Source organism: Protopterus annectens, chromosome 11.part0, assembly GCF_019279795.1.
Source record: "Protopterus annectens isolate FY-2018-M chromosome 11.part0, PAN1.0, whole genome shotgun sequence".
Lineage (NCBI taxonomy): Eukaryota > Metazoa > Chordata > Ceratodontiformes > Protopteridae > Protopterus > Protopterus annectens.
Genome location: NC_056745.1, coordinates 440,034,855 through 440,048,777, shown reverse-complemented (window position 1 = coordinate 440,048,777; position 13,923 = coordinate 440,034,855). Strand labels below are relative to the sequence as shown.

The 13,923-nt window shown below is 38.3% G+C and overlaps 1 protein-coding gene across 3 annotated transcripts in view; it reads right to left on the bottom strand.

Moving 5' to 3' along the window:
- TRIM24 (tripartite motif containing 24) overlaps window positions 1-13,923 on the bottom strand; it is a 1,966,170-nt gene that overhangs the window by 475,789 nt on the left and 1,476,458 nt on the right. For all 3 annotated transcript variants that reach the window (XM_044087935.1, XM_044087936.1, XM_044087937.1), the window contains exon 13: window positions 12,050-12,122. In XM_044087935.1, the coding sequence (XP_043943870.1) occupies window positions 12,050-12,122 (73 nt within the window). The remainder of the gene's footprint in view (window positions 1-12,049; window positions 12,123-13,923) is intronic.

The window sequence follows — 13,923 nt, the reverse complement described above, 5'->3', positions numbered from 1 at the left end:
TCCAACCCATATAACATAGCTGGTCTCACTACCCTCTTGTAGACCTTCCCTTTCACTCTTACTGGTCTGTCACAAATTCACTGTACCTGCACAGTATAAATCGTCTTAATCATTCAAAGTTACTCAAGAGTACCATAACAGTTAATTTGGCTGTTTTGACCACTTTTCTAAGAACTGCTCCTGACACACACGAGTGTCAGAAGAGTGCACAGAAAATCATACAGCATTCTGCAGGTTCACTGATTTTAAAAAAGTTTCAGATATAACCTAAATGGAACACTTCTAAACAGCAGGACTCAAACAATATGAAAAAAAACTCCATAAACTTTCACAGACTGAAGTCCACAGAACTGCATGCATTAAAACTTGACTTTTATTTATTTAAATAAAATTAAACTAGAACTTCAGCACAACTGCATTCCAGGTTTATAAATACTAACAAAAACTACCACCTTATTAAAAAAAAAAAAAAAAAAAAACAGCAACCAATGAAAAGTGGCATGTTAAAGCAAGTCATGAGACCAAAAATCTTAAACAGATGTACTTTAATACTACAGTAAATACTTCAAATTCAATTTCTTATTCATTCCATTTGGAAACAAAACATTTAATTAGAAAACACTGTGCTTCAACATGGAACAATATCAGCTGAATATTTAAATGCAAAAGTGCATCTAAAAGCTTGTACAATGAGACATGCATTTTAAATCCCTTTGGTCAGAATCATAATATAAAATTCTGCTCAACAGGGCTTGTGTCGAACTGGTTCCATACATCCACAACATGCTAAATAATTCTAAGCCTAATCTGCTTACAAGCTTGTCCAATATAACATTTAAAATATAAACATTTTAGGACATATACTATACTCTACCTAAATGGTAAAAAAAATATAATGTCCAGGGAATAATACATTACATTCAGTATTAGAAAGGCAGCCTGAAAGAGACTTCTATTCAAACAAGTTCCATAGATGGGAATTTGTTTACTTATAGTTTAGCTATTTTGAATATTAACTTTTTGTTAATATCCAATAAAAAGAATTTCAGGTGATGCTTAGAATAATGTATGAAAGCAAAAGGAAACGTATCTGGTTAACTATGGCTATTGCAGAATAGTAATTAATAGCAATATGTACGTGACAAATAAGACGACTTCTTTAAAATGTGTCTCGGTAAATGCAAATGGTATAAAACAATGGCAACGAGAGGTACTTTATCTAAAAATACATAAAACACAAGTGGCTTTTTGCCGAGAAACTCATTTACTGCAAGACTGATATTTCATTAAATACACAGGAATATACAGTACTAGTAAGTTCTAGATTTAAAGAAAAGAGAACAGGTACAGCCAATCTTATGGAGAAATTCTATTATATTGCCCAGGGTTACTGACTCACAGCAATGATAAAGGTATGATGTGTATAATCATTATTGAATATTAAAAATATATTAATCTTAGCAAACATGCACTGGATTCTGGGAAATGTAGCTAAATTCTATAGGAAATATCTGGAAATTTTAACTTAGAATATGAAGGAAAGCATTTAATAGTATAGTAGCACACTAATTGTATGCTTAAATAAAATGGTACTAGTGCAATTACACCCAAAATTTAGTATCAGGTAAGGCTTAGTTAACTTTACTGACTTACCTAACCTTATAGATGTTAATAAGATTTCTGAATAAAATTATTTTTTACACTCATTACCCTTATGCAGTCAAGAACTAAGGTGTATTTTTTAAATTATTTATTTTTTAAAATAGAAAAAGGTAAAAGTGATGAATCTCATCAGATCACAATGCAATATCTTATACAGTAATGATAAATTCAAGAAAATCTGCTTCTTTTGATAGACTGCCAGCTTATATACCACAATTTAAAGATTGTAAACAGTACTAACAAAATTGCAACGGTTTTTAGACTTCAAATTAATGGTAAAATTTCTGATTTAATCCAGTGAGACTAGATAAAAGCATAATTATATGACAAAGTCTCTACTTGGCATTACAGCAAGAGAAAACTATCAGATACAGACTTACTGGCATAACAAAGAAACGGGCAAAATACAGTTAAAATACAAAAAGGAGAAAAAGGCCTATTATAAGAAATGGAAAAAAAAATGAATGCACAGTTTTAGAAGAGCCTTCAGCACATTTTTCTTAGTTTAAAAAAGTTAAACTACATTATTATTCTCTAACTCTTAAAGACTTATGCAAGTTATCGCTTACAACCAAAATGAATGCAAAAACTATTTACAACAGTATATCTATATATGGCAGTAATAAGATATATATGGACACAGAATAAATTCTGAGCCATTTAAAAAACTATGGTAATGTATAAAACAGTGATCTGGAAAAAAAAACAATTGGTGCCTTTTTTAAATAAGAATATACAAAAATATTTTGGAGCAAAGAAATAAAAATAGAAAAAATTTATTTTTATAACCTCACAATATTTTATCTATTGTGCAGAGTGTATTCACAGAAATTTAAATTACATTTAACATAGCCACATAAAGGAAATGTACAACTTCTCCATTAAAGGACAACAGGGTATTCAAGCAGATTGCTCAACCTGCTGTCTCTTTTAGTCCCCATTAGTTGCTACAGCTTCAAAAAATCAGAACCACAGCTTTAAAAAGTAATCCACTCAACTGTTTTACCTCTTAGGCTTGATAACTTTCTGTACTGTTTTACTTTCACTTTGAAAACCAAGTTGAAAATCCTCTAGCTGGCTCTTAAATGATGATATCACATCTGCCAGAGCTCTTGCTGTAGTTACAGGGATGTTTCCTCCCCCAAAGTGAAGTAAGCACTGTCTGATTTGCATGCTCTGTAGAAGAGCCAGTGGACCTCCCACATTGTGATGTCAGAGTTGCCTTGCCCAGCCCCCTACATCCAATAAGGGTGAACAAAATTCTCACTTCTGTTGATTGTCTATAACAGATTTATGTGAAATCTTTTGAAGGAGTTGCCAGTTCTGGGATTTGGGAGGCTGCATTTTTGAAGCCAGCAATCATTTTATGATAAATCTCTATATCAAACTATAATGGCAAGTGCTAAGGAGCCGTCTTTGCTGGGCATGCATGCATGCATGGCAATAGCTGGGATTTAATCCAAGTTTACATCCTTGTACAGCAAAGGGACAAGTCTGTGTGTGTGTGTGTGTGTGTGTGTGTGTGTGTGTGTGTGTGTGTGTGTGTGTGTGTGTGTGTCAATGCAAGCAAGAGGCAAGTGCTCGTGTGTGAGACTGCAAGCAAGGGGCAAGTGTGTATCTGTGTGTGTGTGTGTGTGTGTGTATGTATGCATGCATGCTAGGGGCAAGTGTGTGTGTTTATAGTGTATCATCTGTTAGCTATTTAACCAAAGAGGAATGAAAAATAAGAGAGAGTTTGATGCTTTGCAAAGCAGTGATTATTCCCAGTGCTATGGAGCTTGGTTCTAAATCTGACAGGAAGAGTGCAACAAAAAAAGTCTCCCATTGTAAGGAAGGAAAGGCGGACAAGAAAACAGTACATTAGTCTGGCCACCTGCTGTAAGCTGTCAATCACATGCAGATAATAGGTCAAATTATCCTTAGCTCTTTGATAGCTAGGGAAGGTATGTGTGAAGGGGGAGAGGAGATACCTTGAAGAACTAGATTTCAACCTTCACAAAAGAAATCAAGTTAGTATTTCTAAGAAGAAAGAGCAATAAAATGCACTTTCAATTCTGTTCTGTAACATTTGCACTGCTTGTTTTCGAAGTAGTCATTGAAAAAGGGTAAAATTTTAACCAAAAGTAGGTGACTATAACACAGCAGTGAATGCCTGTAAAATCAGTGCACTGACAGGAGCTTTAGGGAAAACGTGGCAGACATGATGCAATTTTTTGGAGAAAAACAATGCATTCTGAGATACTTAGAGGCAGACTAAACAATCAGAATTATTTCAAGATGTCAGACCCCATGTGATCTGTCAGAAATTGCGTATAAAAATATCTAAAAAGCTCTAAATAGTCCCAGAGTGGTGTTAAAATGTAGGAAACCCCAAACCATGATGAAATAAACATGTTTTTTTGAGTCTGTGGGTGCGGTTCTCCTTTAAAACAGAAAAAATATTCATCTCTATACTCTTCTTATAAATCTATATCACTCCTGAAAGTTGATTACAAAATTATGTCAATCTTTGATAACAGATTAAAAACATATGCCAATTATTTTAGAGAAGACTGAACTGGTTTTACATTAAATGGGCAAACACATTAGAATACCAAAATAATAAATACTCTAATTGGTCATGCCAAAGTACAGTTTTGTACCTACCATAAATGTAGATGTTCGAATGCTAATACAGCTGCAGTCATAACAGATGGGTTATCCTGCCGTCAGGCGGGTCCTCGGTCGGCCGAATTCCAAAGTCTAGGTCCGGCGTCAGATGTCGTCGCTTCTTCCCTGACGTCAGTGCGGCAGGGGTATAAAAGAACCAGCTGACGCCATTTTCTTCAGTTTTTCTTGCCCCAGATGTCAGGTGCCCCCAGAAGGAAGGCAAAACATGAATTTATGTAATAATGCAGTGCAATATAATCAAAAAACAGTAGTTGCAAGCAAATACACCATAAAAGAATACCCCAATCAGGTTGTATGAGGAGGCGTTTAGCCATTAGGCCTGTTCCAAGAGGGGAAGGAGGGAGGGGAAACCTGGACTGCAGCTGTATTAGCACTCAAACATCTACATTTATGGTAGGTACAAAACTGTACTATGTTCATCGTGCATACAGCTGCAGTCATAACAGATGGGTAAAATCCCAAAGCTAAAAAAAGTGGTGGTAGGCACTAAGTGGAACTAGGAGGAGCAAGGATGCCCTGCAAGACTGCAGTGGCAAAGCCCGCTCTAGATTTGGAGTATAATGGTAGGTGGTAGTGCTTGGAGAAAGTATGCACAAAACTCCAAGTGGCTGCTTCCAAAATATCCTTGGTAGGACACCCCTGAGGAAAGCTGCAGAGGTAGCTGTGGCCCTTGTGGAGTGAGATCTGATGCTTGTAGGTATAGTTTTACCATGAAAAGAATAACAAAAGCGTATGCAGTGGGCTATCCATTTTGAGATTGTCTGTTTGGAAATAGCCTTCCCTTGAGCACCTGTAGCATAGGACACAGAGTTGCTCTGATTTTCTGAATGGCTTTGTCCTGTCCAAGTAATAACGAAGCTGTCTGTGAATGTTCAAGGAATGTAGTAGTCTCTCCCCTTTGTTTTGTGGATTAGGGTAAAAGGTAGGTAAGTGGATAGCCTGATTCAAGGCTACACTGGATACTACCTTTGGCATAAAGGAAGGGTTGGGTTCATAAGGATACTCTGTCCTGATGGAAAATGATTAAAGGCTGCACAGCCATGAGGGCTTGTAGTTCCGAAACCCTGCGTGCTGAGGTGATAGCCAGAAGAAAGGCTGTTTTCCATGACAAAAATTGCAGTTCTGTTGAAGCAGCTGGCTCAAATGGAGGCAGGGTCAATTTTTCTAGAATGAAATTGAGGTCCCAAGCAGGCACTGGTTGCTTCCTTGGGGGATTTATATTCTTAGCCCCTCTGAGGAACGGTCTTAGAAGAGGATGAGAGAATAAAGGAGGATCAGTGTTGTATTGAGCAGAAATGGCTGAGGCATGGATTTTGATGGAGGAAAATGAAAGTCCACTGCTTAACATCTCAGCTAGGTACTGTAATATTTGTGGTAAATTCAGTATTCCAGGATTCTGTCCCTTTTTCTGATTCCAGGCACAAAACCGTTTCCATTTTGCGGAGTAGGCTTTTCTAGTAGAAGGCCTTCTGGCCTCCAAAATGACATCCTGCACCTCCTTGGAGAGGAGGGTCTGTTGTGAATTTAAGGAATCCTCCATGCGGCTAGATTGAGTGTTTTCAGCTGACTGTGAAGAGTTTTGAAGTTGTGCTGGGTTAACAGAAGAGGCATTAGAGGCAAGATCCATGGTGGGGAATGCGTCAGGCTCCTCAGGAGAGGGTACCAGTGTTGTCTTGGCCAGTCTGGAGCAATGAGAATCATCTTTGGTCTGTCTGCTCTGGCCTTTAATAGAACTTTGGGCAGCAGAAGAAGAGGTGGAAAGGCATAAACTGTCATTGTCGTTCAACTGAAAGAAAGTGAGTCCACTTTCCAGGCCTGTGGATGATAGGTCCTTGAGCAGAATTTTGTCAATTGGTAATTTCTGTGGGTAGCAAAGAGATCTATGTCTGGCCTTCCCCATGCTTGAATTATCTTTGCAAAAACTTGAGGATGCAACTTCCATTCGTGTGGATCTGTCATATTTCTGCTTAGGTCGTCTGCCAGCGTGTTTTCCTTGCCTGGCAGGAATTGTGCTTGAAGTTGGATTTGTAATTCCAGAGCCATGTTCCAAAGAGACATGGCTAGCCTGCACAGGGGATAAGAATGGGTTCCTCGCTGTTTGTTTATGTACCACATCACTGTGGTGTTGTCTGTCCTTATCAATAGCTGGCCTGGATGCAGTAGGTCTTTGAAAGCCATAATAGCATTTTTTACTGCTAGCATTTCCTTTTGATTGATGTGTAGGTGCTTTTCTTTTTGGGACCATTTGCCCTGAATGCACTGATCTGTCATGTTCGCCCCCCAGGCGTAGTCCGAGGCGTCTGTTGTGATGATTTGATTTGCTTGAGGCAGGCAGAAAGGGAGACCTATGTTTCTTTGGCATGCTTGAGCCCACCACAGAAATTCCTTTTGGAGACATGGAATCAGTGGTATAATTGTTTCCAAACTGTGGCTGTGTTGAGACCATAAGTTTTTTAGGTACCATTGAAGTTTCCTCATATGCAGCTTTGCACATGGGATTAGCAGGATGCAAGATGCCATGAATCCCAGAGCCTGCAGGATTTTCCTTGCAGTCAGCCTGGTGAAGGTTGCCATTTTTCTGAAGTATTGAGAAAGTTGCCCTTGTTTTTCTGGCGTGAGGTAGGCCATCTGGGTGTTTGTATTCAAGCTGGCACCCAGGAAAATTATTACTTGAGAGGGTATTAGTTTTGATTTCTTTTTGTTGACTGTGTAACCCAGAGAGTTCAACAACTTTATTACAAACGCCAGATGTTTCAGAAGTAAGTGTTTGCTGTCCGCTTGGATCAGGCAGTCGTCCAAATATGGGTATATATGTATCCCTTGAAGTCTGCAGTAGGCAATTACTGATGCCAGGCATTTTGTGAACACTCTGGGCGCAGTAGATAAACCAAAGGGCAATGCAGAGAATTGATAATGGGTTGAACCTGCAAGAAATCTGAGATATCTTCTGCAATCTTGTCTGATAGGGACATGCAGGTATGCCTCCTTGAGGTCCAATGTTACCAGCCAAGACTCCTTGCCCAGCATGGGAAGAAGCTGCTGTAATGTGAGCATCTTGAATTTTGGTATGAGTAAATATGTGTTTAGGATGGATAGGTCCAAAATAGGCCTCCAATCTTTGTCCTTCCTTGGTACCAGGAATAGTCTGGAATAAAAACCTTGACCCTGTTCTTGTGCAGGTACCTCTTGAATAGCTTTCATGTCCATGAGAGCTGAAATTTGTTTTTGTGCCTCTGCCCTTTGATTTTGTGGCAGGTTTGTCATGCCTCTCATTTTTGGAAGGGTGTGAAAGTGGAATCTGTAGCCTCTGTCTATAATGTTCAGGATCCATTTGTCTTTTGTGACAATATGCCAATTTTTCGAAAATAATGCCAGTTTTCCACCTAAAGGTGCTGCCATTAGAGCTTTGCTTGGCATGCAAAGGGGAAAGTCATTGTGTCTGCTTTCTGAATTACTGTGATCTATCCTCTCCACCACTTGGTGTAGGTGCTTGCCATTGTCTGCCTCTAAATGATCCTTGAGATTGCCCTCTACCCCTCGGGCGCCTGTATCTACCTCTTTGAGGTCGGTCTGTCCATGGCTGGAAAGGACCAATTTTTCGAAGGCCAGTTTCTACTGAAATGTGGAGGTTGTACCTGTAGGAAATCTTTCACTGTTTGCATTGATTTTGCCTTTTCCTCCATTTTCTTTAATACCTCCTCAGCTTTAACACCAAACAATACATCTTTTTGCACAGGTGCATCTAGTAATTTGGCTTTGACATGATCTGGTAAGGTTTGCTCTTTGAGCCAAGCATGTCTACGTATGACAGACCCTGTAACAGCAGCTCTACATGAGGCCTCTAAAGCATCAAAACCACATTGCAAGGTATGTTTACCCACTTGTTCTGCACCATGCAACAAATCCTGCAACTCCTTCAAGTCTGGTTGTTCAGGTTGTGACATTTTGTTTTTCAACTGAGATAACAAAAACTGTTGATACTTTAACATGTGGAACTGACAGTTTAATGCCCTCATGGTTAAAGTGGCCGAGGTGTATACCTTTTCCCTCCACCTTTCTAAAGCTCTGGAATCTCTCTCTCTGAAGGTAATGGATTTTTGGCAGTAGAGGCCTTAATTCCCTTGGGACCCTGTGAAATAGTTTCCGGGTCAGCAGCATGGCTTTTGTATAGGAATTGGTGTGAATCAGGAACCCGGTAATACCTGTCAGGCTTAACTGGAGCTGGTGGTGAAGAATCTGGGTTAAGGCTGGCCTCTGAATACACATCATCTAGTATGTTTAAGACAGGAGGGATAGCCAGAGGCCTGTGCTGAGGGAGCAAGAGAAAATCCCTGAGCCTTTTCTTGGAATCTGAGTAATCTTGGCCTTCCCAGTGGAAGTGTTCCCTCAAGGTATGCAAGGTTTCCCCAAAAGAATAGTCCTCAGGGGGGGAGACAGAGGGAATGGACTCCTCTGCATCAGAATCTTCAAAAGGGGAGTATGAATGTTCCTGGTCTTCAGAATGTTCTGAAGTAATGGAGGCCTGGTCCGAGGAAGGGTATTCATCCTCCACTCTGGGCCTTTTGTCCGAGGGGGTTTGAGAACCCCTGATAAGAGTAATCAAATCCTCAGCCATTTTGAGCATCTGTTTTTTAGGCATGGGGCCTTGAGAGGGGCCCTGTGGAGCTGGTCTTTTAGTATGCATGGCTGCTTTAGATTTAGTGTAAGCTTTAATGGAAAAAGAAGAAGGCCTGAAGACACATTGAGAGGTGGTAGGCCTGTCTGAACTCTGAGTTTCCCCGCCAAGAGTGGCGTCGGTATCTGTAATCGGGGTGTGGGCCGTGGAGCCTGCGACCTCGGGCACAAAAGACACCGCTAAGGAAGTGTCATCGGTAGTCAGGGGCTGCGTAGGCGCCTCGCTGAGAACCGGAGCACCTGTAGTCGGCTTTAGCATGGTGTCGGTAGAAGTCGCGGGCCTCGTATGTCAGTCCTTATCTTTGCGTCTTTTACTCAAAACGGGAGTCGGAGTATCCGACGACATAATGCAATTAAATTTTTTGCCAAAATAGTGTTGGGTGAACTCCGCCCGACGCTTAATAGTGCATTTGTTAAAGCTAGTACAAAAACGACAGGCCGAGACGTCGTGGTCTGGGCCTAAGCAAGGAATGCAGAAGGAATGGAAACCCTTATGTGGTATTTGCTTCCCACATGAAATGCAATTATTAACTTTGTTTGACATCGGTCTGAGGCAAGAAAAGTTTCCCCAACGGGGTACTTAGCTTTCAAGAAGACTTCGGTTGAAAAATATTCTTAATCTCAGGAGCTGGCCGACCGGCACTTGCGAACTGCTTATGCTTCGGGCACCGCGCGGCAAGAAAGACTGGAGAAAATGGCGTCGGCTGGTTCCTTTATACCCCTGCCGCACTGACGTCAGGGAAGAAGTGACTACATCCGACGCCGGACCTAGACTTTGGAATTCGGCCGACCGAGGACCCGCCTGACGGCAGGATAACCCATCTGTTATGACTGCAGCTGTATGCACGATGAACATCAACAGTAAACAAGAACCATCTGTAATTAGCCTCGATATAGCTGGTCTTTGATTTCAGTAAACTGGTCTTAAAGTGCTAGAAGTACACATATTCTAAGCAATTTTATAACATTTATCAATCATTTTATACAAATACATTTTCACATGTTAAAAATTAGTATGATTAATTTCGCAGTCCATAATAACAAGCAAGGACATGAAACAAAGTTGCCCTTGGTCTCTTTTCTTACTTGCTTTTGGTACACAGCCTCTAGCCAAAGCCTTGCAAGCCTTTCTTTACTAAAACATAACACTAAACTTCTTTACAACAGTCTCAAATCCATTTACTTCCTGCAATATTTTAGAGCTATAAGAACTGTACAGATGTGTAACTGTTGATGCAAATACTTTACTGCAATTACCTGCATTGTAATTACGTTTTTTTTCTAAGAAATGCAATTGCTGTTTTTGTGTTAACGGTCTGAAATTAATTTGGAGCTTTTATCCTGGGCCTCCACTGAAAATGGGCTCCACCTAGTTTGACTTTCTTGTTCAACAAACGCAAATAAATAGCCAGGCAATTACACAAATTGTAACAATACAGTAGGACTTTACACTGTCAATATATTTCTAAACTTCAGTTATTTTCTGGCAACATACTGTTAAAAAATAAACACCATTAATTCTTCACTAATACATATAAAAAATAATTACATTATTTTTGTGTTAGGTCTTAAGTTAAATTAGAATAAAACCAATATCTTATTAACATAATTTAATTATTTGAAGGAAATGAATGGCAGATTTAAATGGGATAGTAAAGATAATAAAAATTTAGAGGTCACTCCCATGCAATCTTAAAGAAATAGCAACATCACATTATAAAAATATTTTATACAATATTAAAATAATAATTATAGGGATAAATTATTTTCTATGGAAGACAACCATTTTAATTAAAATCAATCTATTTTATCCAAAATACTATACATAAAAAAAACAGCACCTTTCGTTCCATATAAAGAACACATTAAACAATTTAATGGTTTCATTATTTTATGGTAGCCACAAACAAAGTACAATAGTTTGGGGATATCACTCAAGAGAGTGGGAAGTTGGTGGAATGGAATTCCTGACCTACAAACATATACTATAGATTAAGTTATTAAAACAGAAGTTTTATAGTTGAATTCTGATTAATTATCCAATTAAACAATGCAGGAGACCATTTGATTAAATAAAGAAAAAAATGTCACTCTACAATATATAGAAATTTATAAGTGGCTGTTAAAGAAATATTTATTTAAAAATACCAATAATCCAACATATACTACTTGCATAAACAGCATATTAAAAACATTTAGAAGACCTGCATATAAATACCTGGAGACAACATCATGCTTTACAGTATTCTCTATACCAGAATGCATGGACAGTTAAAAAAAAACAGGGATATGACTTTGTAGTCAAATGTTGAGAGAGAATGACGTGCTTAGCATGGACTACTTAATGGTTAAATATAATTTGGGTATGGAAAACTGGCTTATAGTACTAATCAATTGACAGTTCTTAATCTCAAAGGTGACAATGTCAGATATAATTAAAGAAAATCCACTCAATCTTATTTTCTAAAAAAGCCGCAGAACAAATAGAGACAGTGAGACTATATTTATCTGAAATGCATAAAATAAAACTAGAAATTTTGCATCCAAGATAATTAGTGGGGTCATATTCTCCAAATGAGCAGCTCAACTTTAACTACAACTGATAAAACATGATTTTAATATCTTCAAAAAAAATACATCTTTATTTTAGAGTTTCTCCTCTTGGAAAGTCTTATACAGAAAATGTATCACTCCACAAAGAATTGAAATTATATACAAAAGGAAAGTATTTGTTGTTGGAGGTGCAAATCAAAGCAGACTAGCACCATATTATTTATGATTTCAAAGTGCTACAACCTTTTTGGGAAAAATGACAAAGCTTCCTGAAAGTGTTGTGGTCTGATAAATTCTAATTAAACATTTGGTGGTGTGAAATGTTCCATTTCCCAGATGTGTACCCAAGTCTCAATTCCTTCTTATCTGAAGTTTATTAGAAATAGGCAGGAAAGAGACTACAAAGAACTGAAAAAATTAGAATACACCTTTAGTTACAGAATTTATAAATACTCTCTCTATTGGATATCATAAAATTGAACATACTAACCTTCCTCTGCTCCCAACACTAGATGCACTGGAAGAACGTATTGGAGGAGTAACATTTGTTACCGTCACTGTTCCTATTAAATGAAAACGAAACCGGTACTTAAACAGTATTTTTAGTATGTAAATTATTTTACAGAGGAATAATGAAAAGCATGTTTCACATTGAACTTATGTACATTCAAACTGCTGCACATGTGTATTATGCATAGTATGTATAGTATGTGTTCAAAGTTGTTTAAAGATAACATGTAGTTTGCATGAGTGGCTGCGTGAGTCTGTGTTTGTATGCATGTATATACATACATAAAACAGTGTAAGAAACTTCTCAGTATGGAAGATTTTCAATGTAGATATATATATATATATATATATATATATACACACACACAGTTAATCACTGTATATTAATCAGATCAGATAATGGTATTAGAAGTCGCAAACTTAAACTCGTCCTAAGTCAAAAAATATAATTTAAAATACTATACAGAATTACTAAGTATTCAAAAGTAATCCAAGCAGGGTAGAGAGTCTGTTTCCAGTCAAAAATCCATACACACGCACTTTTCAGTTTTCTATAGAACGCAATAAAAAAGCAATGCTCACAGAAATGCAACTTTATGGTAGATGTGGCTTCCATGTGTTTACACGGAGCCATAAATCAACAGAATACTCTCAAACAATTCCAGCTGTAATCTTGGAGGTAGACTATGACATTATGGTCTGTAAAAAGAAACTCTAAAAACTGCTGAAAATTGTCTGATGCCAAGTAGCTGTGTACAGAGAGCAATTCCTACTGAAAGTGACAACTTTACTTCAACTACTAGATGCAGCAGTAGTTGACATTTCTTTAATGTGCTACTAAATACGAACACTATCTATTGCTGAAAAAATAACTGAAAGTCAATACACTCCTAGACTATTCAATGACTGTGTAAGTATCAAAGCGGCAGCAAGTTAAACTTGCAAAAGTTTAATCAGGCAGGTAAGCACCACAGAGAGAACACCAGACATATTCAAAATATGCAAAAAGGACTTGGAAGAAACAAGTTGCCTTCATATGGGTACCATCAAATTTACACTGCTGCTCTGCTGACAGTCTCCACTGGAATGCAGAGGGTGTTAGTGTAGGGAGCCTGTGCATGGTGGACTCAAGCATGACCATTCAAAGATGGTCATGGAAGCCTTTGTTGGCGCATGTGGAAGAGCAAGCATCTGCAGACAAAAAAGGCAAGGCTGGTCTTTGCAGTGACCCAAATGTTCAACTCACCAAGGTCATTCACATCAAACACACACTTACAGCAGGCTATTGATGAGGATGCAGACAATCCAGATATCTCCCTGTAAGATGCCCCCTGGCAAGTCTTCTAACAACAGATCAGAAGGCTTCCCCACAACTGAGGAACAAATGGTGCTCAGTCAGTGTGAGGCTTTATGGTTAAGTAGGAAGCGGGGAGTACTCAAAAAGGTTGCATGCAAGGACACAATACAAGTGCTATACATTTTTTTAAGCTAAGCATACTTGCACCCCCTCCAAAGCATAGCTGCTTTGAAAAAAACAATCAAAAATTTGGCTAGCAATCCTTTATGTTCCTTCTAATTAGCATTTTGTGCTGGCAAAGCTGAGAAATATTTTATCATAATCATTCTTCAGAAACCATCTGTATGTGAAGTCCTTAACATAGCTCATGTTGTTTGAGAAAAGTTGTTTCTGTAGTCAAGGAAAAAGTGTACAAAAAGGCATGCGTTTATTCATTTGTTAATTGGGTAGGTACACTGATTCTAAGACTTTTCTTCAGCAACAACCCGATCCAGAAGCAAAACAGTATAAACTACAAAATATTAAGCATTAGTAGAAATGACAATGAAAACGAAAGG